The sequence below is a fragment of the Cryptomeria japonica genome, chromosome 7 (assembly GCF_030272615.1).
Source record: "Cryptomeria japonica chromosome 7, Sugi_1.0, whole genome shotgun sequence".
Lineage (NCBI taxonomy): Eukaryota > Viridiplantae > Streptophyta > Pinopsida > Cupressales > Cupressaceae > Cryptomeria > Cryptomeria japonica.
Genome location: NC_081411.1, coordinates 648,660,442 through 648,679,900, shown reverse-complemented (window position 1 = coordinate 648,679,900; position 19,459 = coordinate 648,660,442). Strand labels below are relative to the sequence as shown.

The window sequence follows — 19,459 nt, the reverse complement described above, 5'->3', positions numbered from 1 at the left end:
AAAAGATGGAGCGGGAAACACACCCATGCGTCGGTTTTGGCTTCGGGTTAGGTTTGGTAGGACCAAGCCTATGCTTGGACCTCCAAAAAATGGCTAAGGCACTGGTATACCACATTTCTGTTTTGCCGTAATTTTTTGAAGGTCTTCCTGATCGTATTTTTTGATGAAACGAAAAACCCATTAGAGTTCTCACTTTTCTGATTTAAAAATGTAAATTTCATAGTGATATTATTATTTTTAATATTTTTGTATTATTTATTAGTCAAAAGTGGTACTTAAATGTAAAATAGCGAGGTTTAGTAAAACTTTAATAACTTTTTTGTTTTTAGGTTTTTTGGAATATATATTACATGACATCAATCTACATACAATTCTTTTAAAGAATTAAATTTTTTTTTAAAAATATGAATTTTTCATCAAATTATGGTGGTCATACACCAGATGTTTTGAAAATGTACTTTATAGTCAATTAAACATTAATAAAAAAATATATTCAATAAAAAAATAAGAAAAAATATTCTCATCAATATTTGGTGTCTTAGGTATCTTTTCCCAGAAGGATTTGCAAAAATTCATTTATTTACGTCAAAATATGGTGGTCGTACACATGTGTGGTATGGTCCTGAAACAAACCTTTTGAAAAGGTGGTTTTTAAACATGCCTACTAAAAAGAAATTTCTAGCATGTGGGTATTGAAATAAATTACATATTTGAAAATTAGACTTTGAGCACTACATTTTCTATTACTAAAGTTTTTTCGGATTCAATCTCTAAGTGCCTCAAATTTTGACATCAATCAACAAAAAAATTGAAAAATAGGGAAAACACTTCCACTTTTTGCCCAAAAGTGGGACTCAACTTCTTGCAGCCACCCTTTTAGTTTCCCTTTTGGATTGTTATAGGTTTTTTACAAGGGTCCCATTGATAAGAAGTCATCTTTAAAATAATTTGCAACTAGATTGTAAGCGAAACTTGGGGTGACGAGGGGCATCGAGATATGAAGGTCTAATTTCTATCAACTTGAATTTCAAGTTGACATTACAAGAGTTAATTGCACACATCTTTTATGTCACAGGCAAATATGTAGGAGTATGTGACATTTTTTTTTTATGAATGGTGTCTATATTATTATTTATAAGATAGTGTTACACATATTCACAAGAAAAGGTGGATGGATATAGTCACAACTCGAGAGTCCATAGAAGGCTACAACTTGGAACATTAAAACATAAAACATAAAATAATAAACATTAGATCCTAAGCGGTGAGAGAAAGAGCAAAAGGAGGCAAGGAGGATCCTAGTCACCCAATTTACCCCATAAATTAATGGGGTGTAAAGTGTCCATGAAAGGGTCTCATCATAATATTAAGCATTAAAATCTTGATTACTTAATTAGCCACATGAATAGGAGATAATGATAAATTGAACGAGCTAAGAGTTATCCAAATCCTTCAATAGTAAACATATACAACGTTGGAGATAAAGGCACCCTTGGAAAATGGACCTAAAGAGGCCAAAAATACTAGATTGATGCCACTAATACTGAGACAAGTTGAAGCATCAACAAATAGCATACAATTTGATTGAATAAACAAAGGATGAAATCCCAAAGCATGAAGCTTTGCAAACGCCACTCATTTTAGTAATAAAATTTAGCAAAATCAATTTTGATGATCTAAGGGCATGTTGATGAGATCATTGGGCCCATTCCATACCTTTCCACACCATAATGATATTTTCTTGAATAACTTTAGATTTGATGAAACCAATTTTCTTAGGACTAAGGAAAAATATAGCATAACTTTATACGAGGGATTTGACAATGATTTTGTAGGAGAAATTGAGCAAAGTGATCGGTCTATAGTTGTAGATATCCTCCTAATTTCTAGACTTAGGTATGAAGTTTATAAATACTTAATTAATAACCTTTTCTAAGGAATTAGAATGCGAAGCTTCAAGATATATGTTACAAAAATTTTCCTCCACACAATCCCAAAGGGTCTTGTAGAATCATAATGAAAACCATCATAGCTAAGGGCTTTATCATTAGCCATGGTCAATATTGGTTCATGAAGATTTGTAATGGAGAGCAATTGATTGCATTAGGTTTGATGAGAAGAAGAAAGCTAACAAGGAACAACTTTGGCACTCTTACAAAGAATCTAATCATGTTTAGAGAATTATATTGAAACTTGAAGCTTGTTCATAATGTTTCACAAAAGTGTGGAGGATATTCAAAAGTTCCTTATGCAGATTTTGTCCATCTTTAATTTGTTTAATGCCTTAAGTAGTATGAGAAGATCAAATATCTTGAATTTTTTTTTTTTTGGAAGTTCAATTTTTCACTTTAGCCAATGTAACTTAGCTTTGATAGGAGTGCCTCTAGTAGATTGTGTCTCAACAATTTGCTTCTAATGATGGAGCTAAGCCAATGTTAACTACAAAGTAGGAGCAAAGGGGTTGACTTTGAACATTGCATTAGTATGAGGAAGATCTAAAATGGTAGCCTCACATGCACAATAATTGAACTTAGATAGGTGACAACCTTAAATGTGAAGAAAATAAGTAAACTTAATGGCCCTATTCGACCATTTTGGAATATTAATTTCTCTCACTTTACATGAGGAGAATTGCATGTGCAGTCTTGCATGAAGATAAAAATAGGCGTTCTAAATAAAAATAGGCGTTCTAAATAAAAATAGGTGTTCTAAGTATAGATTTTGCATGCTATTCTATGTCTTTGCTATTTGCATGAACCATTCTTTGGAATTGTCTGTAAACTCTTTATAAAGAAGTAGAATGTTCTACATTCTTGATGCTTGATCATTTAATCAAATGATCAAGAAATTCGTGTAATCCTTTAAATCAATATAAAGATTTAATTATCTTTGCTATAATAATTTATCTTTTATAATGATAAAATCCATGTTGTAGACGGGCCAATACGAGTCGATGAATTAGCAAATAAAAATGTGATGAACAGCCTTGGAAACAACAATAAACAACAATTTGCCACTCATTACTAAACTTCATGGGATAGTGGCTGGAATAGGGCAGAACCCATGCTCCATGCTGTAGACCTGTCACACCTGCCGCTGCAAATTTAACTGTCTGTGAGAGTTGTTAGAAAAAAGCGTACTTGTTCGGAGAAAAACGATTTTTGGCTTCCTCAAAGTTTCCTCGCTTCTGCCGGAAGATAAATTTTAACTCGCGTCCAATTTGTTCTTTTGAAAGGCTGTAAAAAACTTGTCTCCAGCGCAAGAATTCTGTTAACTCTAAGAAGATCCAGGAGCCGAAGCCAAGGGAGATGGTCTGACCAGTTAAACGCCCCAAGAAACTAGAATCCTCCATCATTTCTCTTGGTCCAGTCACTTCGTCGCTCTCACCACAGATATCAAACCTCTTGCCGAACACGCTCCCCATGACATTCTTCAGCGCCGCCGCTTGCAAATGGCGGCGGAACCGCACAAGGCCACTTGAGAGACACTAATGAGATTATTTGGATATCCTAGATGGTGGTAGTTGTAACTAAGGAGAGCGTTGAATTATTTAATCCCAACGACTACTGTCCGTTATCTGTCCTGTTACATCTGCCCCTCTTTATTTTTCAGTATTTATTATCTCTAAACCATTCAACTTTTTCTTCCCTTTTTTTTTGAGCTTGCTACAGGGTCGCTGTCCTTTGGCCAGTTCTTTATTTGTGATATAGTCTTCGTATGAAAATGATAATGGCAGCTGCTCAGTTTGTGTTAAATGATAAAGATATTTGTAAAAAGCTTGATGTATACTCTGTTTTGAGATTTTTTTTAATTAATAGAAGTTTTTGCTAGAAGGAAACGGTCTGTCTGTCTCTTTTAATTAAATCTATGTGAGAGGTTTTTTAAAACTTAATACAAAACGGTAAGGTAAGTTTGTGCTATGTTCTATTCTTCTGTTTTGTTCTCTCTGCCTCTTCGTTAAACCGGCATTTGAATATACATTCTCTCTCACCGTAAAGACGGTATTCTGTTGCATATCTACGTCTTCATTTTCTGACATATTTTATGAAATGAGAGTTGAATGATGATGGATGTGAATTTTGTTACAATTTCACATTTCCCGTTTGACGTGCGTATCTGTCGAGATTCATGTTCGGCTCGACTTATTTCATATTGGATTTTTTTATCAACGGTAGCGAGAATTGTAGAATTTTTTTCTATGGTTAAAAAGTTAGTGGGGAACACAACATTTTTCGTACGAAGTTTTTCGCTTTGTCGACACCATGTATATTATTTTCCCAAGAGAAGCTATGGTTGCTTTCACAGATATTTGAGACACTGGGGATTAGTCTCGCTTCGGCGAGGACACCTCCAGATTTCACAATAGTGAATATAAAAAAATCTGTCCAACCGCGGGCAGGACAGTTAAGTGCAAGCAAGGAAGAAATGCATGATGCTAAAGAAAATCTTGTGGTAGTAATGTGTTTAGGGATAAGATATCTTATTTAGGGGAGAAGATTGAGTATTTATCATGTTTTAATAATTGTTTTTTTAATTAAATCAATGCAAAAGATTATATCAAATGAAGCAATCATAAGGTTGTCAAAAAATAGAAATCATCAGCATTCTTATAATTCAAACTCATTACATATTTCAACATTCTAGTCACACAGAGCGTCTTGAAGTCTAAAACAAAACATACAAAGATACCCCACAAAGGAATCCTCAACAAAAAAGAGTCTACAACCCATACAAAATATATGCCATATAGCTCTAACCAATAGCATACAAAGATGAAACAAAAGAAACCTCATCCTGGAAGAGTATACCATCTTAAATAGTGTCCAAGTTTATTGTCAAGCTGAAACTTCAAAACTTGCTCCTTGATGTGTGGAAGCTGATCCATAACTTTACAATTACTCTTACATAGAATCTGAGACTAAGATATCAAAATAGTCACCTAAAGAAATATGTTAGAGTAAAGCCTTAGAAAGCCAGTTGCCAGATGACAATTCTTAGAAAACATAGTTGTACATCTATCTTTCCATAAATGCTTTAAAGTAACTTGTCTGATAGAATCAACAATAACCTCATTCTACATGCCATAACCAAAATTAGCCTCATTCCAATTAAGATTATGATGAAAAATAGCAAGGAAACCCTTAAACACAACAATCCATTGTTTTTTAACATATATGCAATACCAGAAGATGTGTTTTATATTCTCAACACCTTTACAGAAGGGACAAATAGCTGGTTAAACCATAATACATTTCAATCTAGCTTCAACATGTAGCTTGCAGTGTAGTATTTTCCAAGCCAACACTTGGGAATCAAAGTCAGCTTTAGATTTCCATATTTGAGTGCTCAAATTGTTCCACAACTTACAACTAAATCTGCATTTCCACTTCTGATTTAAACAAGGATTAAGAGGCCAGCTAGGAAGAATTTGAATATATATTTTTTTAACAAGAAAATAGTTGAAGTGGCTATAAGACAACCACTTCCATTCTTTGAAGAAGTTGCAATCCCTCATAGTACATAATTTCATTGAGAGGTCAATAGGAACTAAAGATTGGATTAAAATCAAGAAGAGTTTGAAGTGTTTATAGTATTTGTTAATTTCATGCTTAATATTTTTTTATAATATTATATCAATAGTTGTGACTTTAAAGTTGTTAGTGTTGATGATGACCACCCATAATTGAATGAAATGTATTCCTTAGATCTAAAAAACAACAAATCATGTGATGTCACATCAGCGTACCAATAAAACATGACTTAGTACATAAGTATCTGTCTCTCTTTTTTTAGGAGTCTTTTTGGACACCTTGACAAAAAGCATGTTGGTGTGGCATCATATTTGATGATGTGACCCTAAAACTTTAATTATAAGTAGGGGACTTGTCAAGTAAGCTACTATAAAAAGATTGAGAACAATTTGAAAATTTTTACATGGGATTTTGAAAAGCGTAAAGTTAATACTCAAGGTCCTCTCCCCCACACTTTTAATGTGTAGAACATATCATGCCTAAAATCATTGAACTTTTAATGTGTAGAACATATCATGCCTAAAATCATTGAACTTACATCCATATTTGAATCTGTTGATTAGATAGGTGAGATTTCGATGCATATTGATTACATATGTTTTTCTTATAAATTTGGCTATTTTAAAATATTATCAAATTTAAAGGCAAAGTAAATTTTAACTTATAAAATTATACTTTTTTTTAATAAAAATATATGTAAATTAGCATATTTATATTTAGGAAAATCTAGTAAAGATGTGGAAGAATATAATTATGGAGATAGTTATTTTATTTATGCACATTGTTCTTTCTTTTTTATTGATTTTATTTTTAGTACAAGAGTTATTTTAAAATTATTAAACTTGTAAACTGTAAAATTTTACAAAACACAAAGATTGATTTTACTATTTGTATACTTTATGACCCAATTTACCTATACAAATTTGTATTATATACATCATATGTATAACTCTTATTGAATCATTTTGTATACTAAAGCTCACTGTAAACCTAACCTTTGTTGAGATTATATTTTAATTTTAATTGAAATATAATCCTAATCCTAATTATACATTGATTATAATCTTATCTTATTCACTAATCCTAAAATTAAATATAATTTTTTAAAAATAATTTATTCTATAAATTATTTTTAATTGATTAAAAATATTCAATATTGTTATCTTAAATAAATCTTATTTTAATATTTTATTTTTCTATTATCTAAATTCTATCTTGCCTTTAAAATTTTAAATAATATTTAAATTTTTATCTATATTTATTATTTGGTTTAAAATTATAAGATTGCTAAATATTTATTTGCTTTTTCATTTTTAAAATCTTAACATATTCTCTAATCTCAACGGTAACCTAAATAAAATTCTAAAAATCTTATCTTATTTTCTAAATTATTTTAATTAATAAAAAAATATTCAATATCTTTATCTTAAATAAAATCTTATGTTAATATTTGATTATCCTATTATCTGAATTTCAATTTTTTAAAATTTAATTTAATTTTTTTTATATTAAGTATAATGAGAAAACATCTTACAGTAATTGCTTATGACTTTGGCGGTTCATGCCAATCAGGAAACAAGACCACTATCGAAGTACTAGTACTTGTGACCCATGTACAAAACATTGACCCATATACAAAAAATTGACCCATATACAAAAAATTGGTCCATATACATCGATTGAATACATTTGTGACCCATATATAAAATGATGAATTATATATAACAAAACTAAACCTGTTTGTATATAATTGTGATTCGTATATTGTATCCTACATGTAGTTTCTAACAAAATCTGCTACATTGACTGATGGTATCATCATTTTACTCCTCGATCCACACTGTCCACCCTAGGGGCCCTTCCATCCATATGATATTCCTGCTCCATTGCACTATTTTTGTTGTAGCTACCTCATGGGCCTGTTGTTGCCTTTCCACTTTCCTAGCTTCATTTATTTAATTCATGAAGGCCTCCAATGCATTCACAAATGGTAATCTCTCAATCTTGAATTTGGACCATGTGTAGCCATGAGATAATTTTGATAGGTACACTCTAGTTGTACCATCCTTTATAAATCTTTTGAACTTATTCTTTGCTAACCTAATGACAATGGTGACCTGTATTTCAACATTGTAAAGGATGAGTCTTCTTAAAGACACAGTATGCAGCCTACCCTTACCTTGAAATTTCTCTTCATTCCTAAGGGACCTAATCACCCAAAGTATCTCACATGATAATAGAGACCAAAATAGATTACTATCCTTTTTAATACCATTAATGAATCCAAAAACAACACCATGAAAAGAGAATCTATCAGAAAATTTAATTCCAAAGTCGTTCCATATTTCCTTAGCCACAATGTGCAGTCAAAGAAAATATGCATAGTAGATTCAACAACTCTACAAATACTACAAACATCAGTATCTTGTTATTTATTTCTAATTGGTAATCTATGAAGATTAAACAACCACTTGAAACATTTCTTCTTGGGCGTGATATTACTGCCTCATAGATAGGTAAAAACCTTATGCTAATCCTTATTACTGCAGTTCAAATTCCACACATGATTAATATGATTAGTCAAATCAATATTACTACATAATGCATCATAAACTGACTTGGCTTTGGTGTTATTTAGTAGAGCACCATCCATACACTTGAGTATTATAAAATCTATCTTCCTCCACAAAACACTGCTTGGGAAGTTGGAAACAGAGACAAGCCTCCCTTAGTACAGAGTATGTTATCCAATTCAAAGGAGGAAGGTGGTATTTTTTACTGTGAGCATTCCAGGAAATTAATTGACCGTTAACAATAATATCATTAAAATAACAAATACCTTTGAGATTCCAGTTTTTAGTAGAATATCCTTAGATAAGGGAAAGAGGTTTATCTTTGTAGGATAGGTTCTACTATATGGACCTCTCACCAAATAAGGTATTATTATCACTGATGATATGTCATAAGAAATCAGGCTTCTAATACACTCCCATGCCTTCCATATAACCTTGGAGACATTAGAGCCAACCGGGGAGACAGGGAAACTACTAGCAATGAGATCACTAAAGGGGAGTAACTTCTAGGTCTTGGCCTATTTAGTAACAACAAGCTTGATGTTAAAATATCTAATTAGAACCTTCCATGGTTCATTACCCTCCAAAGCATGAAATATCCATTTGACAACTAAGGCAATCCCCTGCATCTTAAGATCTTTGAGACCTAATCCGCCCATATTCTAGCTTAGGCAACACCATTGTCATTTGATCGAGTGCTACTTTCTATTACCTTTACCATCAGACCAAAATAATTTCGTGGTTACTTTTCGAATATCATTGATATGGTAATTACTGAACATCCACACAAAAGCATAATAAAGACTATAAGAAGAGAGGATCTTCTGACACACCTGCACTCTGTCGACCATAGACAAGTATTACTTATTCTATCTTCCTAACGTGTTCTCAATCTTCCCTTTGATCCACAACCACATTTCTCTTAGACATAATTTGACTATAAAGGGGATGCCTCTAAGATACCTAACTTACTTAGAGGGGCCTCCCCATTGATAATTGTACTTACTAAGCCATATAGGGGGGCATCATCCCATCCAAGCAAGGTGGATTTGGCTGACGATATCTTGGACCTTGATGCTTCACAAAAGAGATCTGACTTCAAAGTTAAGGGATCTATGTTTGCCTCTTCAAGCTCCAAGAATAGTGCATTGTCATTTGCAAACTGAATGTTGATTAGGTCTTCCTTGTTAGGCAAGGAGATGCCTTTGACCTTTTGGGAGTAATTTGATTCTCTAAGAAGATAGAAGATAGCATTAAATGCTATAACAAATAGGGCGGGAGCAAGTGGGCACCCTTGCCTAATAACAAATAGGCGGGAGCAAGTGGGCACCCTTGCCTAATAACAAATAGGCGGGAGCAAGTGGGCACCCTTGCCTAATAGATCTCGCCAAAGTAAGGGATTGGGTATGGGAGCCATTGATCTCAAACTATGTAGAGGCATCTTTTAGCAGAATTTGAATCATCTAACAAAATTCCTTTGGAAAACAGAATGCTTCCAACATCATGGTGAGGAAATTCCCTTCTATCCGATTGTATGCCTTCTCAAAATCAATTAAGAACATTGCCACTTTTTTGGTTGGTGCAGTTGGCCCAATTCATGGCTTCCCAACTAGTGATGAGATTGTCAAGTATGTATTTTCCCTTGATGAAACTAGTCTGAGTATTACTCACAAAGTTGGGTAGGATATCCACTAGTCTTAACATAACATTTTTTGCCAGGATCTTGTATGACATAATTAACAGTGTAATGGGTCTCCATTTTTTTATGAGGGACTTGTCTCCATCTTTGGGGAGTGGTTTAATCACCCCCTTGTTGATTCCAGTTCCCAATGAGCCCCTATTCAGTTCTTCCTCATGTACTTGAAGTAAGTCCATATCTATCCACTCCTTAGTTTCTTTGTAAAACTCAATAGGCAACCCATCAAGGCCAGGGGCCTTGTCATTATTGAGGGTGTTGATGACCTTGATGATCTCATGTGAAATTGGTTTCTTGTGTGCATTAGCCTCCCCCTCCGATATCTTCCTCGAGATGAGAGCTCTACATTTATCTCTTGCATTTTTATTAGCAGTGGAGTTCCAAATGAAAACAACTTTGGTAATACATAAAGAATGCTTTTTAATGACATCTTTGTCCACTAGTTCTTTACCCTCTTCCCAAATTCTATCCATTCTTTCCTTAAACTCTTTTTGCCTCAACATATTAAAGAAGAACTTTGACCCCTTGTTGCCCTGTTGTAACCAGTTGATTATAGCCTTGACCTTGAATTCCTAAATATTTAAATTTTTAGAAAAGAAATTAAATTTATAAAAAAATAAATAAATTCTATTATTTGATTCAAAAAATTAATAAAATTACTATAATTAATAAAATTATTATATTTATTTATTTATTTATAAAAAATACCCTTTAAAAATATAATTTTATAAATTTTATTATGTTTGAAAGAAAATTTTTATTTAAAAATATATGTAAATTACCTCATTACGCTTTACATGTATCACACATCATCGCAAGCTATCAGTTTTTCAAAATTTTGTGAACATGAATAAAGAGATCTCCTATATATGTAAATGGTACATTTTTCGTGTAATTTGAAAAATATGCTGTTTAAATAGAACCTCATGTTTCTAGAAGCTTTATAGTTGGAAATGCATGTTTAGCCTACCTGATTTGAAAGAGGATTATCTGGTAGTATGTACTTATAAGAATTTAAAAAACTTTTTACAATCCATTAATTTTTAAAGCTCACAATAGTTTCTATATTCTTCAAGTTGAATGGGAACATCAAAAAATTTTGGGTTCACAATCTGTAACTCTTCATATTCGTTAGGGTCAAAGTTTTGTTCTTCTTGGTCACACCTCGTAGATTACTCGTCCAAAAGTAGCAATGATTGCTTCCATAGACAAACTTCTTAAAGACAGGACAGCTGAGGAAAAGTAAGGGAAAAATGTATAATGTGAGATAAAATCCCATGCAATCCGTGCACTGCGCTCCACCAATCAGTTCTCTTCGATGCATTAAGTTTTAGTTTACCCAGACATCTCGTTCTCTCTTTGAATACTTTTATAATAATCCTTTGAACTACTACAAACGTAGCTTTGCTTTGAAATAAGATATGCATATTGAAGTTAGGCAAAGGTTTGTTAAAGCTATGAGATTTCCACAATCCATTTTGTATTCTAATGTATTTTTTTGGATTCGATTGTGTGTATTTTTTTTTTCCATCAACATTTCTTCCATGATTCATCATCAGAATGAAAAGAATTCTACAGACATGAAAGATAAAGAATTTCAAAATACATAAAATTTAAAATAAACTTCCAAGTAGATAAAAATTCACGCATTAAATTTGTGTATATTTCTATGCAAATTATTTCCCTTTGTTTCTCATAGTTATACATTTTTCAGTACTTTTTTTACACTTTTTAATCAATGGGTCACTTTTTTAACAATGGGTTTTGGTTAATCATTTAATAAATTAAATTAATATTTAAGAGAGAGGATTTAATAGTTGAGCACATTTCAATAGTTGTCATGACATTTATTGATTTAATGTCTAATATTTTTTACAATATTTTACCAATAGTTGTGTCTTTAAAGTTGTTATTGTTGATAATGACTACCATAATTTAATGAAATATATTTCTTAAATTTAAAAAAACAACAAATCATGTAATGCCACATCAGCAAACCAATAATACATGATTTAGTGCACAAGTATTGGTCTCACTTTTTTTTGGGCCTTTTTGGACCCCTTGGCAAAAAGCATGCTGACGTGACATCATATTTGATCATGTGGCCTTGAAACCTTAGTTATAAGTAGGGGAAGTAGGGGACTTGTCAAATAAGCTGTTGTGAAAAATTAGGAGTGATTTGAAATTTTTTCATACAATTTTGAGAAGCCCAAAGTTAAGGCTCTCTCTAAGGGTGGGGTCCTATGAGAGAGGGTTTAAGCTTCTATTTATCAGCAACAATGGGTCCGAAGAATATTTTTTTTTATGAGATTATTTAAAATCTTTTCGAAAAGTAGCACTACAAAATTCATGAGATCAACAACTTTAAAATATTCCTAAAAATCTCAACAACTCCACATCTATCTCTCTTTTTTTTAGGAAGCTCCCTCCATGAGATCCCAACTATATCATGAAAATTTCATTTCTTTTACTATGGCTATAACTTGTACTGTTTAATATGTTATTTATTGTTGGAGATGTAATCTCAACTACCCAGCTGCACATCATCTGTATGCACATTAATATATTCCACTATTCTTATCAACTCCATATCCTCTGTATACTCGAACAAACAGTAAAAATATATCTTCCATGTATTCGTTTGGATTTCACATTTATTTCTCCAACCTGTCACTGTCCTTGCAGTGCCCTCACGGATTGTGGGTTGTCTAAAATATGTTATTTTATATCTGTCTTGCTCTCTATGGCATGCGCTCATCTTTCTATATAATGAATGATGATGTTTTTGGTTTGCACTCTTTTGAGAGTCCAGCTCCTCAGAGCTGTAAGTAGTAGTATGTAAAGATCTGAATGTATGAAGCTAAAGTCAGAATGATTAAGACGATGTAAGTTGGAAGAAGCTAAGTCTGTCTGAATGTATGAGCTGAAGCTCAATCAGCCGATGTAATGTTTTATTCTATTTAATGTAAAATTTGTATGTTTGTTTTATTTTCACTCTGCTCCCCTTCATTCCTTCATTTGTCGTATCACTTCACTCCAAGTTTGTATCATTCCTCTCTACTTTTATTCATGAATGTTTGCAGAAGCTAATCATAATTTAAGGACTTGTGCAGGTATGAAACTGGAAAAGCAGCGATCACTGGTGCAAATCCTAATACTCCTCCCATTGGGTGTACTCCAGTTCATTTGAATCTTGTGGTAAGCATTGCTTATGAGCCCTTCGCTTTCATTTGTTTGATTTGAAAATCACGCTCTTGCAATATGTAGAATAGATGTTGGTCGTTATCATGTCAAAACGGTTCAAAGCGATATTTTAAATGTTGTCTCAGGAATTCTTTTGGCAGTAGTACAATTTATAGCTTTTTGAGGACCAGAATTACTTTACATATATATATTTCTAGGTCTTTGACTCGTTAAATTATACGAAATACGAAATTCAATTTTGTTAGATTTTGTACAATTGCAATTAGTGTTACTGAAGAGAATGCCGTATACCAAAACGCAGTTTACGCTGTGTTTATGGGGTTTCAGAAGTAGAGAATCATAGCCATACACTACTTGTTACTTGATGGAAAAGATGTGAGAATCATTATCATTGTTATTCTTGAAGATGCGACAAGTATAAAATTGAACATATACGCCTTATGTTTTTTTTCTTTGCAATGTAGTCCACTTCTTATTCTAATAACATCTTTTCATGATACCGCCCATATTTTCCCTGGTATTTCCTTACGCATGATCTAGAGATTCAGACTGCGTACAGCATTTCCTATATTTCCCTGAAATCGAAAATTCCATCATTTCAATACCAAATGCAAAAATATTGTTCTAAATTCGAGAATTTATTCGGTCAAAAAATAAATGATATAAAATTTTACAGGATATGACTCAACTACTTTGCAACTTACAACATTATGACAGGGTGAGACTTATTATCATTTGTAACCAATGCGAATGAACGCCAAGAGGATATAGAAGAGAGTTGAGGGTACAAAATGAGATTTCAATATGGCAGACGAATTTTCGAATGCGTTAAAACCCTTGCATAGAAATTTATAATTTCTAGTTTATCTTGTGAATGTGTTAAGAGAATTGTCTCCTCTTGACTGTACACGCTTTTGCAAATAGTGGTAAATTTGGTCTTTGTTTTATAGTCAATATAAATTTGACAACAAGATATCTCGTTAATTTGCAAGTAGTATCTAATTTTTCTTATAATAATGAAGGGTTTTATTGGTGTGCTAGTTTGGGTAACAAGATAATTTGTGGAGAACAAATGAAGATTGCGTATTCATGGTGGACCAAAGGCTAAATATTCCTTAAAAACCATCAAATTTTAAATTCAAGGAAATATAAACAACAAACCCCAACTTGCATTATAGGAATTTAGACCATCCCCTTCTTATGATACTTGAAAATCATTTGGCATAACTCTTTCTTTGTTGAAGATTTGGTTGAAAATTACTGTCCAACAAATCACAAGAGGGGCTAGCTCCAAAATAAATTGAGAATCAGACATATAAGGCTAGTACCCAAATGAGAGAAAAGTTAAATCCCATCAAAAAATTTGAAGACATCCCCACCTTTTGCAAAGATTGGGGGGGCGAACATGACATCAAAGGAAAACACCCATTAGAGACAAATGAATTGAGTTGGGATTAAAATCCAACCCCCCTATATGAGAATTAGAAGTTGAACACTTCCACTTAATTGAGTTGATCAATCAAAGAGACAATCCAAACTAGAGGAAGGAGATATTTGGAATAAATATTTTGAGGGCCACAACATCCATGATTTGAGGGGAGGACTGACCCTAAATGGGAAATATCCTTCATAAGCAAGAGCACACCACTCTCTAGCAAGGAGAAGCCCAAGGAGACAAGACAAAGGAAGGAGAGACTACTAGTAACATTTGTTGTTGACACCTTGTACCTTTTCACCTAGAAGCATTTGAGCAACCCTTGTTCCTTTTTTGTGAACAAGTCCTTGCTAAATGAACACGAGAAGCAAAAAACTACGTTGAAAAGATATCCACTTATATTCCATGATTGATTCTAGATGTGCTCTCGTACATTGAGTCTTATCTTCTTTGGTTAATGGATATAGAAAGATTCATCTCAATGTGAATCCTATCAAAGGTAGGGTGAGACTGCAAACCAATCTCAAGAGCGATAGATATAAATTTTCCCAAAGAATTACTAATATCTAATAAACATACAATTGCCAAAAGTAGAACTTGTGAGATTGAGCTCAAATAAACCCAAGATGGAATGAAAGACAAGATCTCAATGGAAGATTTAAATTCTAGAAACCAAACTTAATGCATAATGTTGCCTTGTTCAAGAAGATCAAGGGCCAACTTCTAGAAGGTATGATTGATCTTCCTTTGATCCAAAAACCATGATTAAAAAAAATCATGAGCATAGGGACATGAGACTAAATCATTCGACATGAGGGTTTCAATGTTTTAGAAACCCTAGTATAAATATTCACCAAAGTTGGTCAAATATTTTGAAATCTACAAACCAAACCTAAGTTATCATAGCTCTCTTCCTCTAACACCTTTCACCCTAATATTAGCAATGACATTATTTTTTAAATTTTTGCATCAATTTAGGAGAAAAACGAATAGATTCAACTTGTAGGTCACATTTCAAACTCTTGTTGAAATAACTTGAACACCATGCAAGATAACTATAGAAAAGGATGAGAATTGACAATGATCCTAGCTTCGACAATCATATCCCCATCTTAACATGAGAAAAACTAATAGGATAAAACCCTTGAAATCTACAAACTAAACCTAAATTATCATAGCTCTCTTCCTCTAACACCTTTCACCCTAATATTAACAATGAAATTATTTTTCGTAATTTTGCATCAATTTAGGAGCAAAACAAATAGATTCAACTTGTAGGTCCAATTTCAAACTCTTGTTGAAATAACTTGAACACCATGCAAGACAACTATAGAAAAAGGATGAGAATCAACAATGATCCTAGCTTCGACAATCATATCCCCATCTTAACATGAGAAACAATAATAGGAGAAGACCCTTGCTATTCAAGGCATTGCTCATAATCACTATCTATTACCTTTCATGCTAAACTAAGAACAATATCCCCTTTGCCTCTTTACTAGAAAACCTTTTGTGTAACTTGCCTAAAGGAGAGAAATAAGAGGCCCAAGCTATAGAAATAATCACTATCTAATTACCTTTCACGCTAAACTAAGAACAATATCTCCTAAGAGGCCCATATCTATGTCCTAACTCAACAATATTTGTAGATGTCATAAAACTCCAATCATAATTAATCAAATTAGTTAATCAAGTTTTATTGTTTTGATTGAAATACCTTGTTCTTATTATGGATTTATTTGTTTATTTATCTAATCTAATATACTTTTATTTATATTCATAGTTGATAGTTGATTTAATTACTCAATATGAATGGTGTTTGTTAATAATACATAGTTAATAGTGTCATTGTTATAATTCATATCTTTGTTAATAATACATAGTTAATAGTGTCATTGTTATAATTCATATCTTTGTGACAACATATATAATAAGAGACATCTAGTATTTGCACATTCTTTGATAGTGAACATAAGAGTACTTCTAGATTTAGTTGTTTGGGAGGTTTTGAAATTAATGTTTCAAATCACACTCCAAGATTCATTATTAGGATGAAGAAAAGATATTAGATAGATTATAGAACTTGTAGTTTAACAAGGGGAGGTGAGGGGAAGGGAATAGGAAATAATCGAAAGTGTAAAAATTTGACAGTTAAAATAATATTAAATAAAAATAACAATTTAAACTCTTGGTGACAAAGCTTGAGAGGTTGCAATGTATTTGGTATCTAGTAGTTAGAAGTCTCAAGAAAAGCTTGCAAATCACTTCTTTGAGGACTACACACCATCAATATATGTTTGATGAATTTTTACTAACATTGGTAATGTGAAGTAGTCCTTGAACACTATCATAAGGATAAAGTTGCTAAATCCCATTTTGGTGAAAGATTTTATGTTGAGCAACAACCCCTTTTGGCCATATAAAAAAATTCAAATGTCACTATTGAAGATTTCAAAAAGGAAATATAGGACAAAAACATTGGTTTCAACCCCTTTTTATAGTAGATAACTTTCAAAGGTGAAAGTGCTTTGATATGCCTAATGGTTTTAGAGTCGGCAATTTTTGGAATGTGCCCCTGTTTGCGATGCCTCCTAAGTAGTTTATCTCATTAGCTTGTCTCTTCTTCTATTAAATTTGATATTTTCAAATTGTTAAAACCTATTTTTTTTATATATGTAAGGGTTTGTTCTATTTTATATGTAATGGGTGGTGTGAATATAAAATCCAGTTAGATTGCGTTTATTGTAATAGGAAAGAGTTTTTTGGTTTTGGAAATTGTACATGTATGGAGACTAAATCTTTTTTATTCCCCTTTTGAAAAGTCTTTTAGAAATATTTTAAAAGGTGATCCATCCACCTTTGATAGATCAAATAAAAGGATAACAATATAAAATCAAATTTGTTGACAATAAAGTATAGGCCTAAGATCTCAATTATGTATGCCAAAGAATTAACTCCAAGATGATGCAATAAGAAGATAAACATGATGTGGCAGATAACATATGCATAACATTAAGATTTAAATTTTTTTACACATTCATAGACACCATAAGATAAGTATTCTCATAGATGATAGGGTTGTATATTCTTCATATAATGTACATTCTTTACCACAAGCATAGATATACTCATATACATATCACATATGCCTAGGTAGCATCTATTACAATATTGATCTATATTCTTCCTCTACCATTATATTTATGTTCAATTCCTCTTCTCATTTATCATCTTTCATTTTCTTCCTCGCAATTAAGGAATTTTTGTATATATATAGCCTTATATTGATGTGGGGATGTGTCATATATGTCTTTGTATCTTTCCATCCTTCAGAGGGTATCACATGTTGTTAATTGCTATATCAATGGTCTTTAAGTGATTCTTAGTCTACTTTGTTTTTAGTTCTTGACCTATCAACATCCTCCCAAGGCCTAATCATTTGTCTTGTCCTCAAGACAACTTCCTTGAGTAGATAAAAAATATTTTGTTATAAAAAATCCTCCTCACAAATCTTGAAGTACGATAATAGATGCCTATAATTTATCTTGAATTGTTAATATTGATTGTCCTATATCAATGGTCTTTTAGTGATTGTTAGTTTACTTTATTTTTAGTTCTAGACCTATCAACATCCTCCCAAGGCCTAATCATTTGTCTTGTTCTCAAGACAAATTAAGTAGATAAAAAATATTTTGTTATAAAAAATCCTCCTCACAAATATTGAAGTGCGATAATAGATGCCTATAATTTATCTTGATTTGTTAATATTTATTTTCCTTGATTAACATCATGTGTTGGTTTTGTTGTACCCAAATTGAATGCTCAATTGGAGGATCTTTCTACAATAGTGATGGTACTTAGATTTGTTAGTGTGGTTTTTACCTATTTGATGTCATGAAGAAGCATGGATAGAAATAACAGGGTGAACTCACAAAGTTGGTTCCCACTTTTGCCAACGAAGGAAATTGGCGAAAGTGTGGTTTGAGCGAAGTGGGGGTGTTCAAACGGAATACCCTTTGGGGTTCGAGCGAAGACCCCACTTCGCTCGAACCCCATCTTTCAAGTGAAGCACCTTTAATGCCCGTTTATGTCATTTTCAATTATAGTGTGGGGGTTCGATCGAACCCCCCCTTCATTCGAACCCCCCTAAAAATGGGGGGTTCACTTGAACCCCCCTTCGTTCGAACACCTTTTTTAACACTTCTCTGCAGATTTCTACATTTTTTTGCAGATTTTTGGCCTGAAAACCTCTGGTTGAAGGCTCAAATGGAATGATCTTGACAACCCAAAATGTAGTATTATAGTCCTCAAAGCAAGTTTTCCAATGAATATAATTTTATTACATATTGATTTTATTATGAACTTGTTTTTTTAATTTTACCAAATATAGGTTTTTCACCGAACATGAACTTCTTTGTTCAACGCATTGGGAAAAATAGGAAACTAATTCAAAAAAATTCTGAAAAATATCTCAGCCCTAGGTATTGATGTCTTCTTTCTAACAAAAAAAATAAAATTGAATTTCGATATATATAGAATAAGTTATGTGTTCAAACGTAAACCTATGTCTGAATTATGACTAGTCGGACTTGAAAACTTAATAAAATGAAAAATATTGAACATATCACTATCAAACCAACTGCAAGCCTTGGATATTGATGTTACAAACCAAAATTCGAAAGAATTGAGTTTTTATCATTTATAGAAAAAAAAGTTATGCGTTTCGGGAGGCACATCACTCTTAAAAATGTAGTTTGTTGTAAAAACTATTTTTCGAGGGAGATGGAAAAATTTAAAAAAATTCCTTAAAAAAAATTTGAAAAAAATATATATAGAATCTACAGACAAAATTCTATAAATCACTAATTTACATCATCTTCAAATTCTTAATAGTTTAAAAGTTATAGTTGTCGGAAGTTGAAGATTATTTTAAAATTGTTCATCTCAGTGTCAAAAGTGGCAAAAAAGTGGGAACCATTATTGTGAGTTCACCCAACAAATAGATGTTTACTTGCACTTG

The 19,459-nt window shown here is 32.3% G+C and overlaps 1 protein-coding gene across 2 annotated transcripts in view; it reads left to right on the top strand.

The window, feature by feature from the left end:
- Positions 1-19,459, top strand: part of LOC131071222 (uncharacterized) — a 181,910-nt gene that overhangs the window by 10,262 nt on the left and 152,189 nt on the right. For both annotated transcript variants that reach the window (XM_058006987.2, XM_058006986.2), the window contains exon 2: positions 12,914-12,998. In XM_058006987.2, the coding sequence (XP_057862970.2) occupies positions 12,914-12,998 (85 nt within the window). The remainder of the gene's footprint in view (positions 1-12,913; positions 12,999-19,459) is intronic.